Source organism: Saccopteryx bilineata, chromosome 5, assembly GCF_036850765.1.
Source record: "Saccopteryx bilineata isolate mSacBil1 chromosome 5, mSacBil1_pri_phased_curated, whole genome shotgun sequence".
In the NCBI taxonomy this organism is placed as follows: domain Eukaryota; kingdom Metazoa; phylum Chordata; class Mammalia; order Chiroptera; family Emballonuridae; genus Saccopteryx; species Saccopteryx bilineata.
The window spans coordinates 64,368,652-64,393,128 of record NC_089494.1 but is presented as its reverse complement, the minus strand read 5'-3'; the positions used below and the strand labels follow the sequence as shown (position 1 = coordinate 64,393,128).

General features: G+C 40.1%; 2 protein-coding genes and 1 non-coding gene across 5 annotated transcripts in view; 1 reads left to right on the top strand and 2 right to left on the bottom strand.

Annotated features, from left to right (window-relative positions):
- SLC25A12 (solute carrier family 25 member 12) overlaps positions 1-24,477 on the bottom strand; it is a 206,523-nt gene that overhangs the window by 126,808 nt on the left and 55,238 nt on the right. The gene's annotated exons all lie outside the window — the stretch shown is intronic.
- Positions 1-24,477, top strand: part of HAT1 (histone acetyltransferase 1) — a 70,049-nt gene that overhangs the window by 12,877 nt on the left and 32,695 nt on the right. For all 3 annotated transcript variants that reach the window (XM_066232734.1, XM_066232735.1, XM_066232736.1), the window contains exons 3-4: positions 6,908-6,983; positions 11,369-11,489. In XM_066232734.1, the coding sequence (XP_066088831.1) occupies positions 6,908-6,983; positions 11,369-11,489 (197 nt within the window). The remainder of the gene's footprint in view (positions 1-6,907; positions 6,984-11,368; positions 11,490-24,477) is intronic.
- Positions 10,357-10,432, bottom strand: TRNAA-CGC (transfer RNA alanine (anticodon CGC)). The gene has a single exon. It is a non-coding gene; the product is annotated as a tRNA-Ala (tRNA).

Genomic DNA, 24,477 nt, shown 5'->3' with positions numbered 1-24,477 from the left:
GTTAATAACATTTTATGTGTGACTACTCCTAAAGACTATAGTATATCCAACATTGGCATACAACATTGTTCACACAAAAAATTACAGTACATGAATGTTAATAACAGTATTCACTATAGTCCCAAAGTAAAAACATCCCAAATGTTCATTAACCTGATGCATGGATAAACTGATATGGTATATGCATCCACTAGAACAGGCATCCCCAAACTACATCCCACGGGCTGCATGCGGTCCCCTGAGGCCATTTATCCGCCCCTCCCCCCATACTTCCAGAAGGGGCACCTCTTTCATTGGTGGTCAGTGAGAGGAGCACTGTATGTGGCGGCCCTCCAACGGTCTGAGGGACAGTGAACTGGCCCCCTGTGTAAAAAGTTTGGGGACCCCTACACTAGAATTTTATTCAGCCACATAAAGGAATAAATTACTGGTACTTCCTAGAACACTGTTGAACCTTAAGAATGTGCTAAGTGAAAGAAGCCAGAGAGAAAAGACCACTTACTGCATGATTCCATTTATGCAAAATGTCCAGAATAGGCGTATTTAGAGATGTAGTTTCATTTCTCTCATAGTAATTGCTATATTTGTGTAAGTATTGAGGGTTTTTTAATGAGAATAGAAAACTCACTTTTGTCTCTTTATTTATTAAAAAGACTAACCTCTCTCTATTCTTTGTGTCCCTACCACCAATTGTTTGTTCCTTTTATCTAGGCATAGACATTTTTTTTCCATTAATTTTTAGAGAGGAGAGAGAGAGAGAGAGAGAGAGAGAGAGAGAGAGAAGGGGGGAGGGAGGAGCAGGAAGCATCAACTCCCATATGTCCCTTGACCAGGCAAACCCAGGGTTTTGAACCGGCAACCTCAGCGTTTCCAGGTCGACGCTTTATCCACTGCGCCACCACAGGTCAGGCGGCATAGACCTTTTTATCTTAAAAACCTTCTTTTGAGGAGATAACTCGTATTCTAATCTCTGTCAAGTACAGCCCTTGGTATCTTCTCAGTGCATAATACCAGAAACATTTGGGCAACATTGTAGAAATAATCCAGTGTTGTTGAAGGTTGTACAGTAAATGAATTTTCAAGTAATATAATTACTAATATAAAAACGACACTTAGCGGATAATTAAAATCATCCTTTATAAAGCGTATAACTTTGGTTTTAAAGAGTTTCTCTTTGACCTGACTGGTGGTTGCACAGTGGATAGAACGTTTGACCTGGGACACTGAAATCTCAGGTTTGAAACCCTCTGAGGTCCTGGGCCCATCCAGCTTGAGCATGGGATCATCAACATGATCTCACGGTACCTGCCTTGATCCCAGAGGTCGCTGTCTTGAGCAAGGGGTCACCGGCTCAGCTTGAGCCTCCTGGTCAAGGCACGGATGAGAAGCAGTCAGTGAGCAACTAAAGTGCTGCAACTACAAGTTGATGCTTCTCATCTCTCTTCCTTCCTCTGTGTGTGTGTGTGTGTGTGTGTGTGTGTCTCTCTCTCTGTCTCTCTCTCTCACACATACACACACACACTCTCACACAAAACGAAGAGTTTCTCTTGGATTCTTATATTTATAACCTAATCAAATGCAAACTAAATATTTAATTATATATTTGCCTTAAGGTATTTGAGTTTTACTTCATTTTGACTAAAAGATTCATCATTTTGTTCTTTTTCTCTTTTAGTTTCTATTTTCTGGGGACTAAGTTTCATGCTAAAGTAGTAAAACCTCACTAATTTGAATGACAGGACACTAGAAGACCAATCCAAATTATAGAAATAGTTATCGTAATTAGGCTTATGACACTTCTCTTACTCATTACTTATCTTTTCCTCTGGCATTACCCATCATCGCACTGTATTTATTAGAAGCAGTAGTTTAAAATTAGTTTTTAATAATCTCTAGAGACTTCTAAATATTTGAAAATATTAGAGATTAAGTAATTCGGTATTTTTAGGTTTGAATTCAAGATTTTTTAAATTCATTTTAGAGAGAGAGAGAGAAGGAGAGAGAAAGGAGGGAGGAGCAGGAATCATCAACTCCTATACGTGCCTTGACCCTACAAGCTCAGGGTTTTAAACCGGCGACCTCAGTGTTCCAGGTTGATGCTTTATCCACTGCACCATCACAGGTCAAACAGGGTTTTCTTTTTTTAAGATTAAAAAAAAAATTTATTAGGGTAATGAGTTTAAACATACTGGAATACTTTTTTTTTTTTTTTTTTGTATTTTTCTGAAGTTGGAAACGGGGAGGCAGTCAGACAGACGCCTGCATGCGCCGGACTGGGATCCACCCAGCATGCCCATCAGGGGGCGATGCTCTGCCCATCTGGGGCATTGATCCGTTTTGGCCGGTGCCATTCTAGCGCCTGAGGCGGAGGCCACAGAGCCATCCTCAGCACCCGCCCAGGATAACTTTGCTCCAGTGGAGCCTTGGCTGCGGGAGGGGAAGAGAGAGACAGAGAGGAAGGAGAGGGGGAGGGGTGGAGAAGCAGATGGGCGCTTCTCCTGTGTGCCCTGGCTGGGAATCAAACCCGGGACTCCTGCACGCCAGGCCGATGCTCTACCACTGGAGCAAACCGGCCAGGGCCTGAAATACTTATTTTTTTATTATTAAATATTCCATATTAAAATATAGAGCAACTTAATGAATGTATGTGATCCATCCCATCACTCAATTTTTTTTTCCTTTTCCAAGTGAAAGGAGGAGCGATAGACTCCTATCCTACATTTGCAGGGACCAGGATCCACTGGGCACCCCCCCCCCCCCCCCCCAGTCTAGGGCCAAGTTCACAATTGAGCGCTTGAAGCGGAGGCTCCACGGAGACTCCCTGGAGACTCCAGAGACATCCTCAGCGCCTGAGGCGAAATCTCTCCAGTCAATGGAGCCATGGCTGTGGGAGGGGAAGAGATTCAGGGGAGGAGTCAAGCAGATGGCCGCTTCTCCTGTGTACCCTGGCCCAGAATCAAACCCAGGAGTGACATCCATATACCCAGGCTGATGCTCTACCACTGAGTCAACCAGCCAGGGCCCACTTAGCTTTTTCAGATCTTAATATTTTGCTATATTTGCCCAGGGTTTTTCTTTTCTTTAAATTTTCATACTGAAAATTTACAAACACATGGAAAAGTTGAGAGAACAGAACAGTACTTACTCATATATTTAACGCCTAGATTCAACAATTTACATTTTGCCATATTTGCTTTCATATGTTTGTATTTTAGCTGGATGATGATTATTATTATTATTTGTATTTTTCTGAAGCTGGAAACGGGGAGAGATAGTCAGACAGACTCCCGCATGCGCCCGACCAGGATCCACCCGGCACGCCCACCAGGGGCGAAGCTCTGCCCACCAGGGGGCGATGCTTTGCCCCTCTGGGAGTCGCTCTGCCACGACCAGAGCCATTCTAGCGCCTGGGGCAGAGGCCAAGGAGCCATCCCCAGCGCCCAGCCATCTTTGCTCCAATGGAGCCTCAGCTGCGGAAGGGGAAGAGAGAGACAGAGAGGAAGGGGGGGGTGGCGAAGCAAATGGGCGCTTCTCCTATGTGCCCTGGTCGGGAATCGAACCCGGGTCCCCCGCACGCCAGGCCGACGCTCTACTGCTGAGCCAACCGGCCAGGGCCTAGCTGGATTATTTGAAAGTAGATTTGTGAAAATAATGCCAGTTCCCTCATAGTGCAATAACCTTAAGATCTTTATCACACCTAAGAATATAGGGTGCATATATTCTTTCAAATTAGTGTTTAGGGTTTCTTCGGATATATACCTAGAAGTGCAGTCACTGCGGCATAAGACAGTTTCATTTTTAATTATTTGGAGAATCTTCATACTGTTTTCCATAGTGGCTGCACAAGTCTGCATTCCCACCAATGATGCACTAGGGTTCCCTTTTCTCCACATCTTCTTGACCACTTGTTTGTTCATTTATTGATGATAGCCATTCTGATAGGCGTAAGGTAATATCTCGTTGTTTTTGCATTTCTCTAATGATAAGTGACATTGAGCATCTTTTCATATGTCTGTTGGATGCCTGTATGTCCTCTTTGGAGAAGTGCCTATCTCAGTCCTCTGTACATTTTTTAATTTATTGTTTATTTTTTGTGTGTCCAGTTGTATGAGTTCTTTATAAATTTTAGATATTAACCCCTTTTTGGATGTATCATTGGCGAATATCTTCTTCCATTCAATGGTTTTTCTGTTGTTGATGGTTTCCTTTTTTGTGCAAAAACTTTTTAGCTTGATGTAGTCCCATCTGTTTTTTTTTCTTCTTGTGTTTCCTATGCTGGAAGAGATGTATCAGAAAAAATATTGCTAAGAGAAATGTCAGAGATTTTACTGCATGTATTTTTTGTAGGAGTTTTATGGTTCCAAATCTTACATTTAAATCTAGTGTAAGAAAGTGGTGGTCTAGTGTTATTTATTTATTTTTACATGTATCTGTCCAATTTTCCCAACACCATTTATTGAATAGACTGTTTACCCCATTGCATATCCTTGTCTCCTTTGTCATATATTACTAACCATATAGGCATGGGTTTATTTCTGGGCCCTCTATCCTGTTTCATAGAACCTGTCTGTTTTTATTCCAGTCCTGTGCGCTTTTGATTACTACAGCCTTGTAGTATAGTTTGATGTCAGGAAGCACGATACCTCCAACTTTGTTTTTCTTTCTCAGGATTGCTGTGGCTCTTTGGGGTCTTTTGTGGTTCCATATACATTTTTGGATTATTCTAGTTCGTGAAAAATGTCATTGGTATTCAGATAGGAATTGTGTTGAATCTATAGATTAGTTTGGGTAGCATGAACATTTTAAAGATATTCTTTCTGTGCATGAACACAGTATATGCTTCCATATTTTTGTATGTGCTTAGATTTCTTTCTTTAGTACGTACATTCTGGTTTTTCTATTTCTTTTTGGTAGTGTGTAACTTGTTACTCTACCCTCTATATTTCTTGTAAACTAGAAGAAAACAAAAGCTGGGTTAGATTTAAGATAAGTATTTTTGCTAAGAAAATTTTATACATTATATTGGATTGAATCAGGAGGAACATACTGTTGGTCTATCTAATAATGAGTAATTCTAAGGTCCCTTAGAAAGGTGGTGAGTGCTAGATCTCTACATATCTTTTCTTTTGTAAATCAGTAATCTTCCAGATGATATTTTGGTGTGCTGTGAGGTATTTGCTCTGTGAGGACAGTATTAGAAATTTTTCATCTACAGGTTCTCTTTTTTCGTTATTCAATTGGTTAAGGATTTTTTTTTTCTTAAGTGAAAAGCGGGGAGGCAGAGAGACAGATTCCTCCATGTGCCCGACTGGAATCCACCCGGCAAGCCCACTAGGGGGCGATGATCTGTTGTAACCAGAGCCATTTTAGTGCCTGAGATGAGGTCACGGAGCCATCCTCAGCACCTGGGCCAACTTTGCTCCAATGGAGCTTTGGCTGCAGGAGGGGAAGAGAGAGAGAGAGAGAGAAAAGAAAGGGGGAGAAACAGATGGGCGCTTTTCCTGTGTGCCCTGGCTGGAAATCGAACCTGGGACATTCACATGCCAGGCCAATGCTCTACCACTGAGCCAACTGGCCAGAGCATATTTTTTTTTTTTGGTAAAACTTTTCTTCATAAGATAAATTATACTGGGAAAACATTCAGTAATACCAATAATCACAATACCTGGAAATAAAAATAACAACAGGATACCCATTTCCATCTTGGACTTGTAGAAATAAAAGTTGACAGAATATGGTCAAGGGCGTGGGAAACAAAGGAGTTTAAGAAGTAGCTGTTGGGTATGTAAACTGTTACAATATTTTTGAGGGCATTTAATAGCAGTATTTATGAGAATATTTCAGTACTATTTTTCTTTTGCAAGACAGAGACAGACAAATAGGAAGGGAGAGAGATGAGAAGCATCAACTTATAGCTGCAGCACTTCAGTTGTTCACTGATTGCTTCTCATATGTGCCATGATGGGGGTGGGGAGCTCTAGCTGAGCCAGTAACCCTTTTCTTAAGCCCACAACCTTGGGATTCTGGCCAGCGACCTCCGGGCTCAAGCCTGCAACCATGGGATCATACTCATGATCCACGTTCAAGCTGGCAACCCCACGCTTAAGCTGGTGAGCCCGTGCCCAAGCTGTCAACGTCAGGGTTTCAAACCTGGCACTTGAGCATCCCAGGTCAGTGCACTATCTGCTGCACCGCCACCAGCCAGGCAATATTTCAGTTCATTTACCAAGCATTTCTACTGCCAGGGATTACTTTCTGTGTACTTGTAAAAGGGTAGCAAGGTATATATAAGGATGTCATTGCAGTGTTGTTATTTATTTTTTCAGCATTATTTTTAATAGCAGAAACAACAAAAATAACAAGGCTACAGTAATCAAAACTGTGTGGTACTGGCATAAAAATAGATAGGTCAATGGAACAGAATAGAGGGCCCAGGAATAAACCCATGCTTATATGGTCAATAATATATGACAAAGGAGACAAGAACATTAAAAATTAAACTCAGATTATTCTTGTTCTCATTGTCTTCTATAGATTCTGTTTTTGTTTCTTGATGCTATAGCTTTTGTTATCTCAGTATCATTTTTGGTTATGTCTTCTATTTTTTGTATTGTGTTTGAATATAGAGAAAAATCAAAGTTAAGTCAGATGCCTTTTGTTATACCTAGTTTTCTAATTCTTAGAATCAGCAGGTTTTGGATGCTGAATTACTCAAAGGTGATTTTCTAATTGTCATTATTTGTCCCTTGAGAATCCAGTATAAGTTATATATTGGAAAAGTGACAATTTAAGAAAAATGTTGACTATATCTAGTATAGTGAAATTCTTGATATGGATATAACCTGTTATTTTTATTATCTTCAACTAAATATCTTTAATATCTTTATATTTTTATTCTTTTAAACAGTTCGCTTTCCTGAAGATCTTGAGAATGACATTAGAACTTTCTTTCCTGAATATACCCATCAACTCTTTGGGGATGAGTAAGTAACTTAGTAAGATGTTTGCCAAATTAGTATAGCAAAAAATATGTGTGTGTATATATATACATATATATATTTATGTATGTATGTATGTATATATATCCTTTTTTTTTAGCACATGCTCTTAAGAGAGAGGGACAGGCAGAGATAGACAAACAGAAAGAGAAAGAGATGAGAAGCATCAACTTGTCGTTATGGCACCTTAGTAATTCATTGATTGCTCTCCTATATGTGCCTTGACCAGGGGGCTCCAGCTGACCTGCTCAAGCTAGTGACCTTGGGCTCAAGCCTGTGACCATAGGGTCATGTCTGTGATCCCACGCTCAAGCTGGGGAGCTTATGCTCCAGCTGGGGAGCTCATGTTCAAGCCAGGTGAGCCCACCCTGACACTGGTGATCTCGAGGCTTTGAACCTGGGACCTCAGCGTCCCAGGTTGACGCTGTATCTACTGCGCCACTGCCTAGTCAGGCTATTCCTTTTTTTTCTTCAAGATTTATAAATCATATTCTGTTTTAGTTCCTGTTATTTTTCATGTAATTTATTTTAAAATATATTAGAATGGCATTTTTGACATTGAGACACCAAATTACTATTATTTAGTGCTATAGATGCATTTATCATTTAATTCTTGCAATAGTCCTAGTTATGGTATTATCATTTGTTACACTATTCATTAGTTGAACTGGATAGTTGCCCAAGGACAGTGAATGGCTGAAGTTCAGATTCAGATAATTTGACTGCAGAGCTCATATTCACAACTGCTACTTATTTTCTAACTACTACTTTGTTATATAGCTTCTAGTGCAGAACATACTCCCACAAAACAAGACAGCTCAAATTGTTATTCTATAACAAGTAAATAATTTAGAGAAGTTTACTTTTAAAAGCAACTTTAAAGGTATAGCCTGGGATATTTAGCACAATTTTCTTCCTCTTATTGCTATTTAAAATCTCTTTCTGCCTGTCCAGTAGTGGTACAGTGGTTAGAGCATTGACCTGGGACTGAGGTCCCAGGTTCAAAACACCAAGGTCACAAGCTTGAGCCTGGGCTCATCCGGCTTGAGCATGGGGTTACTGGCTTGAGTGTGGGATAATCAATGAGATCCCGTGGTTGCTTGCTTGAACCCAGTGTTGCTTGGCTAGGCTAGAGCCCCCCAGTCAAGATACATATAATAGGCAACCAAGGAACAACTAAAGTGCCTCAACTACGAGTTGATGCTTCTTATCTTTTTTCTTTCCTGTCTGTCTGTCTGTCTCTGTTGCTAAGAAAAAATCTCTCTTTCTGTGGTAATATTGTAATAGGTAGAATCTATTTTTATAGATACTGCTTTTAACGGCATTTTTCACCTTCATTTGTCTGGTGTGCATGCCATTAAAAGTGTTATGCTGGCACAGACACAACAGCGTGCTGGTAGCTAGAGGAAAAGGGGGTTGGGGATAGGTGGAGGTGGGCAAAGGGGAATAGGGATGAAAAGATACTTTGCTTTGGCGATGGGCACACAATGCAGTGTGCAGGTAATGTTTTGTTGAGTGTACGTTCGAAACCTGTATGGTTTTGTGAACCTTTGTCACCCCAATAAATTTTTAAAAAAGAAATAAAAAAAAAGTGGTGTGCAGGCATACCTCTCTTCGAAGGTAGACAAGTAACAATTACTTAATAGTGGTAATGTTGTATTTTACGACCCAATCATGGCATTAGTTTTGATCTTAGTATCATTACCACTCCTTCATACTGCACCTAATTTCAGAGTCCCGGAATGGATACCACTTATATTTTATTTTGTTAGGCTAGCCAGTGGTTGGCAAACTCATTAGTCAACAGAGCCAAATATCAACAGTACAATGATTGAAATTTCTTTTGAGAGCCAAATTTTTTAAACTTAAACTATATAGGTAGGTACATTCCTTATTGAGGTAGCGCCCACATGTGGTATTTTGTGGAAGAGCCACACTCGAAGGGCAAAGAGCATGTGGCTCGTGAGCCGCAGTTTGCCGACCCAGGGGATTTGGACATTTCCTTCTTTCAGGCACACTCCTTCTTTCAGGCACTCTTTTTCAGAATTCCCTTTTATAAAAAAGCTTTATTGGCCCTGGCCGGTTGGCTCAGCGGTAGAGCGTCGGCCTGGCGTGCGGGGGACCCGGGTTCGATTCCCGGCCAGGGCACACAGGAGAAGCGCCCATTTGCTTCTCAACCCCCCCCCCCCCCTTCCTTCCTCTCTGTCTCTCTCTTCCCCTCCCACAGCCAAGGCTCCATTGGAGCAAAGGTGGCCCGGGCGCTGGGGATGGCTCCTTGGCCTCTGCCCCAGGCACTAGAGTGGCTCTGGTCGAGGCAGAGCGATGCCCCGGAGGGGCAGAGCATCGCCCCCTGGTGGGCAGAGCGTCGCCCCTGGTGGGCGTGCTGGGTGGATCCTGGTCGGGCGCATGCGGGAGTCTGTCTGACTGTCTCTCCCCGTTTCCAGCTTCAGAAAATACAAAAAAATAATAATAATAAAAAAAAAAGCTTTATTGAGACAATTTGCCATATATTTGACCTGTTTTAAGGTATATAATTCAGTGGTTTTTAATATGTTCAGAGTTGTACCATCATCACCACAAATGAGAACTTTTATCATTCCCACCAAAATACTCCTAGCCAATTATCAGTCACTCTCTCTTGGTCTCCCATCCTTCCTAGCTCTAGGCAATCACTAATTTACTTTCTGTGTCTATTGATTTACCTATTCTGGGTAGTTTATGTATGTATGTATGTATGTATTTGTTTATTTTTTAAGTGAGAGTAGGAAAGATAGAGAGATAGAGTCCTGCATGTGCCCGAACTGGGCTCTACCCAGCAACCTGTGCCTGGAGCTGATGCTCATATGAACTGAGCTATTTTTAGTGCCTGTGGCAGATGCTCAGACCAGTTGAGCCACTGGCTGTGGGAGGGGAAGAGGGGAAGAAGGAGGGGAAGCAATGCATATGGTTGCTTCTCTTGTGTGCCCTGACTGGGAATCAAACCTGGGATATCCATATGCCAGGCCGAAGCTCTATCCACTGAGCAAGCCGGCCAGGGCTAATGGTTTAGAATCCTATCTTTAAAAGACTTTTTTTTTTTTTCTGAAGCTGGAAACGGGGAGAGACAGTCAGACAGACTCCCGCATGCGCCCGACTGGGATCCACCCGGCACGCCCACCAGGGGCAACGCTCTGCCCCTCCGGGGCGTTGCTCTGCCGTGACCAGAGCCACTCTAGCGCCTGGGGCTGAGACCAAGGAGCCATCCCCAGCGCCTGGGCCATCTTTGCTCCAATGGAGCCTTGGCTGCGGAAGGGGAAGAGAGAGACAGAGAGGAAGGAGGGGGGTAGGGGTGGAGAAGCAAATGGGCGCTTCTCCTATGTGCCCTGGCCGGGAATCGAACCCGGGTCCCCCGCACGCGAGGCCGACGCTCTACCGCTGAGCCAACCGGCCAGGGCCTAAAAGATTTTTTAAAAAGAGAGTAGCAAGGCATATGGATCATAGGGGGCAAGTTTGGAAAAATAGCAGCAGCTCCAGATCTGCTTTCTGTGTTTATAAAGGGGTGTAATTAAACTGGTGCTATCACCATTTTCAGCAGGTCTGGATGTTGGTGGTGTTAAGTTGAAAGGACTGGGTCAAGGCTATATCTTAGCTGCTTGCCTATCAAGGTGCCAGTTTAACACTAGTTGTCTCTGATTTAAATGCCTCCTAGTACTAGTAATACTAGCAGCAGCGACGGCCACAGTTGCAGAGATAGTTAACATTTATTGAGTACTTGTACAATATGCCAGTTTATTGTATCAACTTGCTTACTTAACCCAGACAATATCCCTGAGGTTGGAGCCATTATTCTCTTATTTAATAAATAAGGAAAGGTGAGGCATAGTATAATTACAGATATTTCTTTTTTTAAAAAAGTAAGCATAGGCCCTGGCTGGTGGCTCAGTGGACAGAGCGTCGGCCTGGAATATGAAGATTCCGGATTCAATTTCCAGTCAGAGCACACAGGGGAAGTGATCATCTGCTTCTCCACCCCTCACCCTCCCCTCCTTTCCCTTTTCCCCTTTTGCAGCCAGGGGCTCAGTTGGTTTGAGCGTGCACCAGGCACCAAGCCTAGCTTGGTTGGTCCAAGCACATCAGCCTTAAATGCTAAAAATAGCTCAGTACCTGAGCATCACCGCAGATGGGGTTGCCAAGTAGATTCAAGTGGGGGCACATGCAGGAGTGTGTTTCACTATCTCCTCTCATCTCACCTTAAAAAAAATTAATAAAGTTTAAAATCTTAAAACTACCCAAAAAGCTAAACTTACTGATTTATAGGGTTAATACTTTATAATGACTTTGCAAAGATTCATTTTGGGGTCTTAGATTACTTCTGTTTTTTCCCCTTTCAGTGAAACTGCTTTTGGTTACAAAGGTCTGAAGATACTGTTATACTATATTGCTGGTAGCCTATCAACAATGTTCTGTGTTGAATATGCATCGAAAGTTGATGAGAACTTTGACTGCGTAGAGGTAAGAAGAGAAGTAAACTTATTTTAGATTCTGTTTTCCAATTGAATATAAAACAGGTTTTCAAATTTAAAGGTTTGAGGGAGGAGAAAATCTGTTATTAGTAGTTTTAAAACCACACATTCAGTCTTGAGTTATGGAGACAATTGCCTGTCATTTCATTTGACCTTGCAATTTTGATCCTTAGCCTGATCTGTTTCCTGAGTGGACCTTCTTTATAAAAACCTTCACCTTTATGATCACTGTTGTATTTTATTTACCAAGTTTTGTTTTTTTATTATGCACATGAAAATTACTTCTTTTCCCCAAAGTTAAATAAGATGGAGGTAAACAGCTAAATTTTCTACTTCATGTAGAATTTGTGTAAATTTCTCTTGCTGCATTTCTAATGTCACACATTTTGCTAATATAATCCTTTATGAACATGGATAATTAAGCTGACTGCATAATAAAACTATTTGAAACAAATAAAGTAAAAGAGGGTAAAGGTAAAGAGAGACATTGAAGAGTATGCATCTCTGCAGGTTGAATGATCACCCCCCCCCCCAAAAGGCAGTATACAGAGGCAGAATGATGTGGCCACAAGCCAAGGAATAATGGTAGACACCAGAAATTGGAAGAGGCAACAAACAGTTTCTGCTCTAGAGTGTCTGGAGGGAGTGTGGTCCTGTTAAAATCCTGATTTAAACTCAGTGATACCGATTTTAGACTTTGCTGCTGTGTTGTAAGAGAGTAAGTTTCTGTTGGTAAGGCTGTAAGTTTGTGGTAACTTTTTCTCAGCCTATCCAATTTGCAGGAAGCACTAAAATTTTAGGAGCTTCATTGTCAGGAAAGTGTGCTCTGGAGAGAAAGCCAAGAATGAGGCTAGATAACACTTTTTTTTTTTAAATAGATTGATTTGAGAGAAAGAGCTTTATGAAGGGAGAGAGAGGAGCATTCATTTGTTCACTTGCTCATGCTTCTTGTATGTGCCCTTACCAGGCCTAGATAACCTTTTGTTCCTGCTGAAGAGACTAGGCATGTGACTCATAGATTTCCTCAGTAGTCTTCAGCAAAAGCCAGGGATAGAGACTGAATAGAGAAGTCAGAGAATATCTGTGGAGAACCATCTAACCTAATGGTGAGAACTCTCATGGCACACCCAGGTGCCTCTCAAGGGTTTTTAGAATATTATATCAGCAGAAACTCCCAGTTTGGACAGAGCAGATGAGGGAAGGCTGATGAACTTTTAAAATTCTATAGACAAGAAACAGGCCAACAACACTACTCAGTTAGTTGCAAACACCCTTGAGAAAAGGAAGAATGACTCTGAGGGTGGAACGTTGGGCGGAGCTTCAGGCCCAGAGGGTGGAGCCACAGACTACAGTATTCTCAGTTTTTGAAATCTAATGGAATTTGACTTCTGGATTTTGAAATTGCTTCGCACCTTTGGAATGGGAAAATCTGTAACTTTTATCCTATATCTGTCCCACTGTTGTTATTTTAGAAGTGATAACTTCTACTTTAACAGTTTCACAGGTAGAAAGGAATTTTGTTCCATGATATATCATACCTACAATCTCACCCATATCTGATTTAGATAACTTAGAGATGATGACATTTTAGACTTGAGTTGATGCTGCAGTGGTTGAAACTTTTGGGGATGTTGGCATGTTTGGGTGTATTTTGCATGTTTGGGATAGACATGAATCTTTGAGGGAACTTAAGAAAATTATTTGTTTTTGACTTGTTCTGTTTTGAGCATTCTTGTTTAGAAGTATTAAAACTTTTCATCAGGAATTACTTCACAGGCTCTGGCCGGATAGTTCAGTTTGTTAGAGTGTTGTCCAGAAACACAGGGCTGCAGGTTTGATCCCTGGTCAGGGCACATACAAGAATCAACCAATGAATGCATAAATAAGTAGAACAACAAATGATGTTTCTTTCTCTCTCAAAATCAATTAAAAAAATTACTTCACAGAATTCATTTTTTTAAATTAAATGACACTTTTTTCACTGAATCACATGTGTAAAATGAAAAATTGGAAAAAACTTTATTCTTATAGTTAAGTTTGTCTTTTGGACCTGTGTTTTATCAGAGCAAATACGTCATAGTACTGATAATGCTACATACAACTAGACAGAATTAAAATATGGAAAATGAAGTTCTTATGTACTGGTACATACTGAGTGTCATAACTTTCTTTTGTAGAAGTAGCAGTTCGTAAAGCATCAATGATGAAGTCAACTTTTCCAAGGCTTTAAACTAACTTAAATCTCTTGCCAACCTCATGCCCCATTCTTTTTTTGTTAAAACCTCCTTTCATTATTTGGAATGGTTGGTTTGACCCTTTTTGTTGTTGTTGTTGTTATTATTTTGGTTTTGTTTTATTGTAAAAGACTTTTACTTGTGTATCCAAGGTCACACAACTAGTAAATAATCAAGATTATACCAGGAAATAATACTTAGTGGTAGCAGGCATAATGTATAGTAATATACTATTAAAAGACGATAGGACTGTTTATAACCAGTTCTAAATGGGCCTAAGCTTTTGTGCTTATTAGTTTTGTTACTGTTTTTACAGTGAATATTTTACTTACTTTTTTTTCCTCACTCCCATACTTTTATGCTGTTAGCTCACAATTTACTGCTGTTGTGAAGTGCTTCCCTCTACACAGTCCCCCTTATGGATAAAAATAGCATATTGGAATTGTAACAGCTTAATGGAATTGTAACATTGGCTATAGAACGAAAGAAGTCTAAAACAGTCTCATTTCCATTATTCAACTTCAGTGTCAGAAATATTTGGAGCACTTATTTTTTTTGTTATTGTTGTTTTTCCATATCCTCCCAGCCCTGTTCAAGATGACTAAGCTTGTCAGATAAATAATATATAACTTTACTTAATACAGTATTTGTTTTACTCAGTGGTTTATGTCTCTTGATAATTTTTGAAACTTGGCAGATTTAAAAGTGTTTATGAGTAATACTGAAGTTGTGGTGATTTGATGTTTGAAAAGATTTATCTTAGCCAAACTAGCATTTAATTAAGACTTATTAAAAATAGAGTTTTTCCATAATCAGATATTTTTTATTTGTTAAATTCTCAAACCCAATTATGTATCCTTCCTAAAAATGCAGATGATATTTTTTTTGTGTGTTGCACAAAATTCACTGTTACCTGTGGGTTTTGGTGGGTTATTAAGTTCCAGTTGATAGTTTTGAATAGATTTCTTCCAAAGGAATTATTGACTTAATTATTGATAACTCTTTCAAATACTGGTGCAGTGAAAATAGCTACGTATTTGCATTCACTTCTAATTCTTCCATTTTTTAAAATCAGGTTTTTTCATTTAGAAGTACTGTTTAGGAAGTAAGGAATCAATCTTTTATAATGTTTTTTTTGTAGGATTATTTCTTTGCTTCATGGCCGAAGATTATTTATTTAAATTATACGTTCAAGCAAACATTTTCCCCCTTTTTTCTTGTTTTTTTTTTAAATTAATTTTAATGGGGTGACATTGATGAATAAGGGTACATATGTTCAGAGAGAACATCTCCAGGTTATTTTGACATTTGATTGTGCTGCATTCCCATCACCCAAAGTCAGATTGTCTTCCATCACCTTCTAACTGGTTTTCTTTGTGCCCCCCCCAACCACCACACTTTTGTCCATGTCTCTGAATCTCATTTTTATGTCCCAGCTATGTATGGAATCATAGTTCTTAGTTTTTTCTGATTTACTTATTTCACTCCATATAATGTTATCAAGGTCCATCCATGTTGTTGTAAATGATCCTATGTCATCATTTCTTATGGCTGAGTAGTATTCCATAGTATATATGTACCAAAGCTTTTTAATCCACTCGTCCACTGGCGGACCCTTGGGCTGTTTCCAGATCTTCGCTATTGTGAACAATGCTGCCATAAACATGGGGGTGCATTTCTTCTTTTGAAACAGTGCTATGGTGTTCTTGGGATATATTCCTAAAAGTGGGATAGCTGGGTCAAAAGGCAGTTCGATTTTTAATTTTTTGAGGAATCTCCATGCTGTTTTTCACAGTGGCTGCACCAGTCTGCATTTCTAGCAGCAGTGCAGGAGGGTTCCCTTTTCTCCACATCCTCGCCAGCACTTATTCTGTGTTGTTTTGTTAATGAGCGCCATTCTGACTGGTGTGAGATGATATCTCATTGTGGTTTTAATTTACATTTCTCTAGTGATTAGTGATGTTGAGCCTTTATTCATATGCCTATTGGCCATCTGTATGTCCTTTTTGGAGAAGTGTCTATTCATTTCTTTCGCCCATTTTTTTATTGGATTGTTTGTCTTCCTGGTATTGAGTTTTACAAGTTCTTTATAAATTTTGGTTATTAACCCCTTATCAGACATACTGTCAAATATATTCTCCCATTGTGTAGTTTGTCTTTTTATTTTGTTCTTATTGTCTTTAGCTGTGCAGAAGCTTTTTAGTTTGATATAGTCCCATTTGTTTATCCTGTCTTTTATTTCACTTGCCCGTGGAGCTAAATTGGCAAATATATTGCTGCGAGAGATGTCAGAGAACTTACTGCCTGTTTTTTTCTAAGGTGCTTATGGTTTTACGGCTTACATTTAAGTCTTTTATCCATTTTGAGTTTATTTTTGTGAGTGGTGTAAGTTGGTGGTCTAGTTTAATTATTTTGCATGTAGCTGTCCAATTTTCCCAACACCATTTATTGAAGAGGCTGTCTTTACTCTATTGTTTGCTCTTACCTTCTTTGTCAAATATCAATTGTCCATAAAAGTGTGGGTTTATTTCTGGGTTCTCTGTTCTGTTCCATTGATCTATATGCCTGTTCTTATGCCAGTACCAGGCTGTTTGAGTACAATGGCCTTGTAGTATAACTTGATATCTGGAAGTGTGATACTTCCCACTTTATTCTTCCTTTTCAAGATTGCTGAAGCTGTTTGTGTTCTCTTTTGGTTCCATATAAATTTTTGGAATATGTGTTCTATATCTTTGAAGTAAGTCATTGGTATTTTAATCAGTATTGCATTGGATTTATAAATTGTTTGGGTAATATAGACATTTTTAATATTTTTTAATTTTTATTTTTTTACAGAGAGAGAGAGTCAGAGAGAGGGATACACAGGGACAGACAGACAGGAACGGAGAGATGAGAAGCCTCAATCATTAGTTTTTTGTTGCGCATTGCAACACCTTAATTGTTCATTGATTGCCTTCTCATATGTGCCTTGACCGCGGACCTTCAGCAGACTGAGTAACTCCCTTGCTTGAGCTAGCGACCTTGGGCTCAAGCTGGTGAGCTTTTGCTTAAACCAGATGAGCCCTCGCTCAAGCTGGCGACCTCAGAGTCTTGAACCTGGGTCTTCCACATCCCAGTCCGACGCTCTATCCGCTGCGCCACCGCTGGGTCAGGCAATATAGACATTTTAATGATGTTTATTCTTCCTAACCATGAGCACAGTATATGCTTCCACTTGTTTGTATCTTCCTTGATTTCTTTTATCAATGTTTTATAATTTTCTGAGTACAAGTGTTTAATCTCACTGGTTCAATTTAAAATTATTTTTATTTATTTATTTTAGAGAGGGGGGGGAGAGAGAGAGAGAGAAGGGGGGGAGGAGCAGGACGCTTCAACTCCCATATGTGCCTTGACCGGGCAAGGCCAGGGTTTTGAACCGGCGACCTCAGCATTCCAGGTCGACGGTTTATCCACTGCGCCACCACAGGTCAGGCTCACTGGTTAAATTTAATCTTAGGTACTTTATTTTTTTGGCTGCAGTGGTGAAGGGGATTGCTTCCTTAATTTCTCTTTCTTATAGTTCATTGTTAGTGTATAAAAATGCCTCTGATTTCTGAGTATCAATTTTATATCCTACCACCTTGCTGAATTCATTTATCAGGTCCAGTAGTTTTTTGACTGAGACTTTAGGGTTTTCTATATACAATATCATATCATCTGCAAATTATGATATTGATAGTTTTACTTCTTCTTTTCCAACTTGGATGCCTTTTATTTCTTTTTCTTGTCTGATTGCTGTGGCTAGGACTTCCAGTACTATGTTGAATAAGAGTGGTGAAAGAGGGCACCCCTGCCTTGTTCCTGATCTTAAGGGTATTGCTTTTAATTTTTGCCCATTCAGTATGATGTTGCTGTGGATTTGTCATAGATGGCCTTTATCATGTTGAGGTATGTTCCCTGTATTCCCACTTTGCTGAGAGTTTTGATCATGAATGGGTGCTGGATTTTTACAAATGCTTTTTCTGCATCTATTGAAATTATCATGTGGTTTTTCTCCTTCCTTTTGTTTATGTGATGAATCACATTGATTGATTTGCGAATATTGTACCAGCCTTGCCTCCCAAGAATAAATTCTACTTGATCATGGTGTATGAATTTTTTCATATATTGCTGGATCTGGTTTGCTAATTTTTTTTTCTTTTTTTTTTTCTGAAGCTGGAAACAGGGAGAGACAGTCAGACAGACTCCCGCATGCGCCCGACTGGGATCCACCCGGCACGCCCACCAGAGGTGATGCTCTGCCCCTCTGAGGCCTCGCTCTGCCGTGACCAGAGCCATTCTAGCGCCTGGGGCAGAGGCCAAGGAGCCATCCCCAGCGCCCAGGCCATCTTTGCTCCAATGGAGCCTTGGCTGCGGGAGGGGAAGAGAGAGACAGAGAGGAAGGAGGGGGGGTGGAGAAGCAAACGGGCTCTTCTCCTATGTGCCTTGGCTGGGAATCGAACCCGGGTCCCCCACACGCCAGGCCGACGCTCTACTGCTGAGCCAACCGGCCAGGGCCTGGTTTGCTAATATTTTATTGAGGATTTTAGCATCTAAATTCAGCAGGGATATTGGCTTATAATTTTCTTTCTTTGTGTAGTCTTTGCCTGGTTTTGGAATCAAATTATGCTCTCTTCATAAAAGGAGCTTGGAAGTCTTCCTTCCTCTTGAATTCTTTGAAATAGCTTGAGAAGGATAGGAGTTAGTTCTTTGAATATTTGGTAGAGTTCACTTGTGAAATCATCAGGCCCAGGACTTTTCTTTTTCGGGAGTTTTTTTTATCTCATTTGTTGTAATTGGTCTGTTTAGGTTTTCTCATTCTTCCAGATTAATTTTTGGAAGATTATATGTTTCAAGGAATTTGTCCATTTCATCTAGGTTGTCTAGTTTTTTGGTATACAGTTCTTCATAGTATTTTTCTACAATATTTTGTATTTTTCTTGTGTCAGTTGTTATTTCTCCACTCTCATTTCTAATTTTATTTATTTAGTCCTCTCTCTTTTTTTCTTGGTTAGTCTGGGTAAAGGTTTATCGATCTTGTTTACCTTTTCAAAGAACCAGTTCCTGGTTTCATTGATCCTCTGTATTGTTTCTTTAGCCTCTAATGTCATTTATTTCCACTCTGATCTTTATTATTGCCTTCCTTCTACTACTTATGGGCTTTTCTTGCTGTTCTTTTTCTAGTTCTCTTAGATGCAGGGTCAAGTTGTTTATTTGAGCTTTTTGTAGCTTCTTAATGCTATGAACTCCCCTGTCAGGACTGCTTTCGCTGTGTCCCATAAATTTTGAGTTGATGTATGCTCATTATTGTTTGTTTCTAGGAATTTTTTAATTTGTTCTTTGATCTCATTGTTAACCCATTCATTATTTAATAACATGGTACTTAGTTTCCAAGTGTTTGAGTATTTTTCAGTATTTCTTTTTTTTTTTTTTTTTTTTTTTAGGAGAGTTCAACACAGTTTTCTCAGTTCTTTTTTTTAAATTACTTTTATTTATTTATTCATTTTAGAAAGGAGAGAGAGAGGGAGAGAGAGGAGAGAGATAGAGAGAGAAGGGGGGAGGAGCAGGAAGCATCAACTCCCATATGTGCCTTGACCAGGCAAGCCCAGGGTTTTGAACCGGCGACCTCAGCATTTCCAGGTCGACGCTTTATCCACTGTGCCACCACAGGTCAGGCATTTTTCAGTATTTCTGTTGTGGTTGATTTTTAGTTTCATGCCATTGTGATCAGAGGAAGTGCTCGATATGATTTTAATCTTCTTAAATTTGTTGAGGTCACTTTTGTGCCCTAACATGTGGTCTACCCTAGAGAATGTACCATGAGCACTTAAAAAGAATGTATATTCTACTTTAGGGTGAGAGGTTCTGAAGATATCTATTAAATCGAGTTGATCTAGTGTGTCCTTTAAGTCTGCTGTTTCTTTGTTAATTTTCTTTCTTGAGGATCTATCTAGTGATGTTAGTGGAGTATTGAAATCCCCTACTATTATAGTATTGCTGTTCATCTCGCCCTTTAAATCCATCAAAGTCTGCTTTATATATTTAGGTGCTCCTATATTAGGTGCGTAGATATTTATAACGGTTATATCTTCCTGTTGGATTGCTCCCTTTATCATTATGTAGTGACCTTTTTTTTATCTATTATAGCCTTTGTTTTAAAGTCCATTTTGTCTTTTATAACTATTGCTACCCAGCTTTTATTTCATTTCCATTTGTGTGAAATATTTTTTTCCATCCTTTTGTCTTCAATCTGTGCATCTTTTGTTTTAAGATGTGTCTCTTGTAGACAACATATGTATGGGTCCTGTTTTCATATCCACATAGCTACCCTATGTCTTTTGATCAGATCATTTAATCCATTTACATTTAAGGTTATTATTGATATGTAGTTGTTTATTGCCATTTTATTCTTTAAAACTGTATTCCTCTTTTGCTATATTCTTTTTCCCCTTTGATCTGTTTACAATAGGCCCCTTAGCATTTCCTGCAACATTGGTTTGGTTGTAGTGAATTCTTTGAGTTTTTTTAGTCTGGAAAGCTTTTTATTTCTCCTTCAATTTTAAACGATAGCCTTGCTGGATAAAGTAGACTTGGTTGTAGGCTCTTGTTCTGCATTACTTTGAATATTTCTTGCCATTCCCTTCTGGCCTCAAGTGTTTCTGTTGAGAAGTTGGAAGTCATCCTTATGGGGGCTCCTGTGTAGGTGATAGCCTTTATTTCTCTAGCAGCTTTTAATATTTTCTGTTTATCACTTAGCTTTGGTATTTTAATTATGATGTGTCTTGGTATAGATTTCTTTGGGTTTCTCTTTAATGGAGTTCTCTCTGGGCTTCTTGAACTTGTGAGATGTTTTCCTGCCTTAATTTAGGGAAATTTTCAGCTATGATATGTTTGAACAAAGTCTCTATCCCTTGTTCTTTCTCTTCTTTTTCAGGAACCCCTATGATGCAGATGTAATTTCTCTTCATGTTGTCACACAGCTCTCTCAGAGTTTCTTCAGACTTTCTGAGTCTCTTCATTTTTCTGCTCCGTTTCTGTGCTTTCATTTATCTTGTCCTCTAACTCGCTGATTTGATTCTCAGCTTTATCCATCCTTCTTTTAATTCCTTCCATTGTGTTCTTCATTTCTGATATTGTATTTGTAATTTCTGACTGATTCTTTTTTATTATTTCAATGTCCTTTTTTATATTTGCTATCTCTTTATTTAGGTTTTTGTAATGACCATCTATTGTTGTTCTAAGATCTTTGAGCATCCTAACAATCATTATTTTAAACTCTGCATCTGGTAATTTGGTTATATCTCATTTAGGTCCTTTTCTGGGGATTTCTCTTGATTCATTTGTGTTGTATTTCTCTGCCTTCTCATTTTCTTTGTGTAAAGGAAGGTTTTGGCCACTGGAGTCCACTAGGTGTTGCCTCTGTTCCCTAGGTGTGGTCTGTCTGCAAGTTGGCCACCCCTTCTGCTGCTGCTGCCTAGGGCATTTGAGAATGGGCATTGCTGGTGCCAGTCCACTGAGGCTGTTGCTGTGGTTTCGGCCTCTCCTTCACGGGAGGGGCTGTGATTACGTGCTCGGGTGTACAAGCCTCGGTGGCCTTGGCCTTCACCCCACCCCCGCGGGTTGGGTTATGCTTGGCCCTGAGGGCACGGGTGAGCACCTTTGCTCAACTGCGGTTCTCAGCCTGATTCTGCGCTTTCGCCCCACCCCTGCAGGAGGAGCCTCCTTGTGGGCTGGCTGCAAGCCTTGGCTCCACAGGCTGGGGCTCGTGCCCATGATCAGTTGCGGGACTCCTCCTGTTCTGGGCTTTGGCTCCCGCGTCAGGCCACAAGCCTGGGTTTGGTGGGTGGGCCGGCCATTTTTTCCCCCCTTTTAAAAAATGGATAGTGGATGTTGGGGGAATGGGCTTGCCTCTTCTCAATTTGCAGTGAGAATGTTCATTTCATAGTGCCTTCTGTTTTCTTGATGCCAGGGATATAGTTGCAAACAAAACAGAGTCGCTGCTCTCATGGAGCTTGTATTCTAGCCAAGAGGAACAGTCAGTAAAGAAATAGTAAATAAATTACATAAATTCAGATAGTGTTTTGAAGAAACATTTTGCTGGTTTCTGTATGTAGAGGAACCAGCCATGTAATAATCTGAGGGAACATCTTAGCAAAGGGACCAGCATATACAAAGGTCCTGAAATGAGAATACTCTTGGTATTTTTGTAGTCCAGAAAAAGATAACCATCATGAAATCATTGTGATGATGGAGAGGAGGGTCAGAAATGATTGAAGTGCTTGGCAAAACTGGATCATGTCAGGTAAGAATAGTTACTAGCCTTTAGAGATCATAAGCAGGGGCGGGTTACACGATATGGTTTATAGCAGGGGTCCCCAATCTTTTTACACAGGGGGCCAGTTCACTGTCCCTCAGACCATTGGAGGGCTGGACTATGAAAAAAACTATGAACAAATCCCTATGCACACTGCACATATCTTATTTTAAAGTAAAAAAACAAAACAGGAACAAATACAATATTTAAAATAAAGAACAAGTAAATTTAAATAACAAACTGATCAGTGTTTCAATAGGAACTATGCTCCTCTCACTGACCACCAATGAAAGAGGTGCCCCTTCTGGAAGTGCGGCGAGGGCTGGAGAAATGGCCTCGGGGGGCCGCATGGGGCCCGCAGGCTGTAGTTTGAGGACCCCTGGTTTATACTTTTAAGATGATTCTGGCTCCTATGCAAAGAACATACTGTAGGGGGCAAGAGTGAAAGAAAGGAGACCAGAACATACCACTGTTACTGCATTTAGTTTTTTTTATGTTTTCATTTATTTTTAAATTTATTGTGTTAACATGGATTCAAATGTCCCATTAAATATAACACTCTTCAACCCCAACAACGTGTACCCCATTTCCCCCCTTTACCTCCCTCCCCCCTTCCTTGTGGCACTTTCTGTCCTATTATCTATAGCTATGTGTTTTATTTATATATATATATATCTGATATATACATATATATATATATATATATAAAATTTGGCTAATCCCTTCACCTTCTCTGATCTTGTCCCCTCATACCCTTTTCCTCTAACAGCTGTCCCTCTGCTCCCTGTGATTCTACCTCTGCCTCTATTCCGTTCCTCAGTTCACTATGTTCATTACATTCCACATATAAGTGAGGTCATATGATATTTGTCTTTCTCTGCCTGGTTTATTTCACTTGGCATAATAATCTCGATGCCCATTCATGCCATCACAAAAAGTATGATTTCCTTCGTTTTCATGGCTGCGTAGTATTCCATTGTGTATATGTACCACAGCTTTTTTATCCACTGGTCCACTGTCAGACACTTGGGCTGTTTCCAGATCTTGGCTATTGTAAACAATGCTGCAATAAACATGGGGATGCATATTTTCTTTTGAATTAGTGTTTCAGGGTTCTTAGGATATATTCCTAAAAGTGGGATAGCTGGGTCAAAAGGCAGTTCTATTTTTAATTTTTTGAGGAAATGCCATACTGTTTTCCCCAGTGGCTGCACAAGTCTGCATTTCCAGCAGCAGTGCAGGAGGGTTCCCTTTTCTCCACACCCTCTCCAGCACTTGCTGTGTGTTTGATTTGTTAATGAGCACCATTCTGACAGGTGTGAGGTTGTATTTCATTATGGTTTTAATTTGCATTTCTTTGATGATTCATGATGTTGAATATTTTTTCATATGCCTATTAGCCATCTGTATGTCTTCTTTGGAGAAGTGTCTATTCAATTTTTTTTACTCATTTTTAAATTGGATTGTTGACCTTCCTGGTGTTGAGTTTTAGTAGTTCTTTATAGATTTTGGTTATTTAACCCCTTATCAGATGAATTGGCTAATATGTTCTCTCATTGAGTGGGTTGTCTCTTTATTTTATTAATGGTGTCTTTTGTAGTGCTATAGCTTTTTAGTTTGATATAGTCCCATTTGTTTATTTTGCCCTTTATTTCACTTGCCTGGGGAGATATATTCATAAAATATTGCTATGAGAGATATGGAGAGTTTACTGCCTATGTTTTCTGTGAGGATTTTTATGGTTTCATAACTTACATTTAAATCTTTTATCCATTTTGAGTTTTTTTTGTGAATGGTGTAAGTTGGTAGTCTAGTTTTATTTTTTTGCACGTACTTTTCCAGTTTTCCCAACACCATTTATTTATATTTATTTATATTTTTTTTTGTATTTTTCTGAAGCTTGAAAAGGGGAGGCAGTCAGACTCCCGCATGCGCCCGACCGGGATCCATCCAGCACGCCCACCAGAGGGCAATGCTCTGCCCATCTGGGGCGTCGCTCTGTCTCTACCAGAGCCACTCTAGCGCCTGGGCCAAGGAGCCATCCCCAGCGCCCGGGCCATCTTTTGCTCCAATGGAGCCTCGGCTGCAGGAGGGGAAGAGAGAGACAGAGAGGAAGGAGGGGGTGGGGGTGGAGAAGCAGATGAGCGCCTCTCCTGTGTGCCCTGGTCGGGAATCGAACCCGAGACTTCCGCAGGCCAGGCCGACACTCTACCACTGAACCAACCAGCCAGGGCCCCCAACACCATTTATTAAAGAGACTGTCTTTCCTCCATTGTATACTCTTGCCTCCTTTGTCAAATATCAATTGATAGGAAAGGCGTGGGTTTATTTCTGGGTTCTCAGTTCTGTTCCTTTGATCTGTATGTCTGTTCTCATGTCAGTACCAAGCATTTTTTGTTGTTGTTGATTTT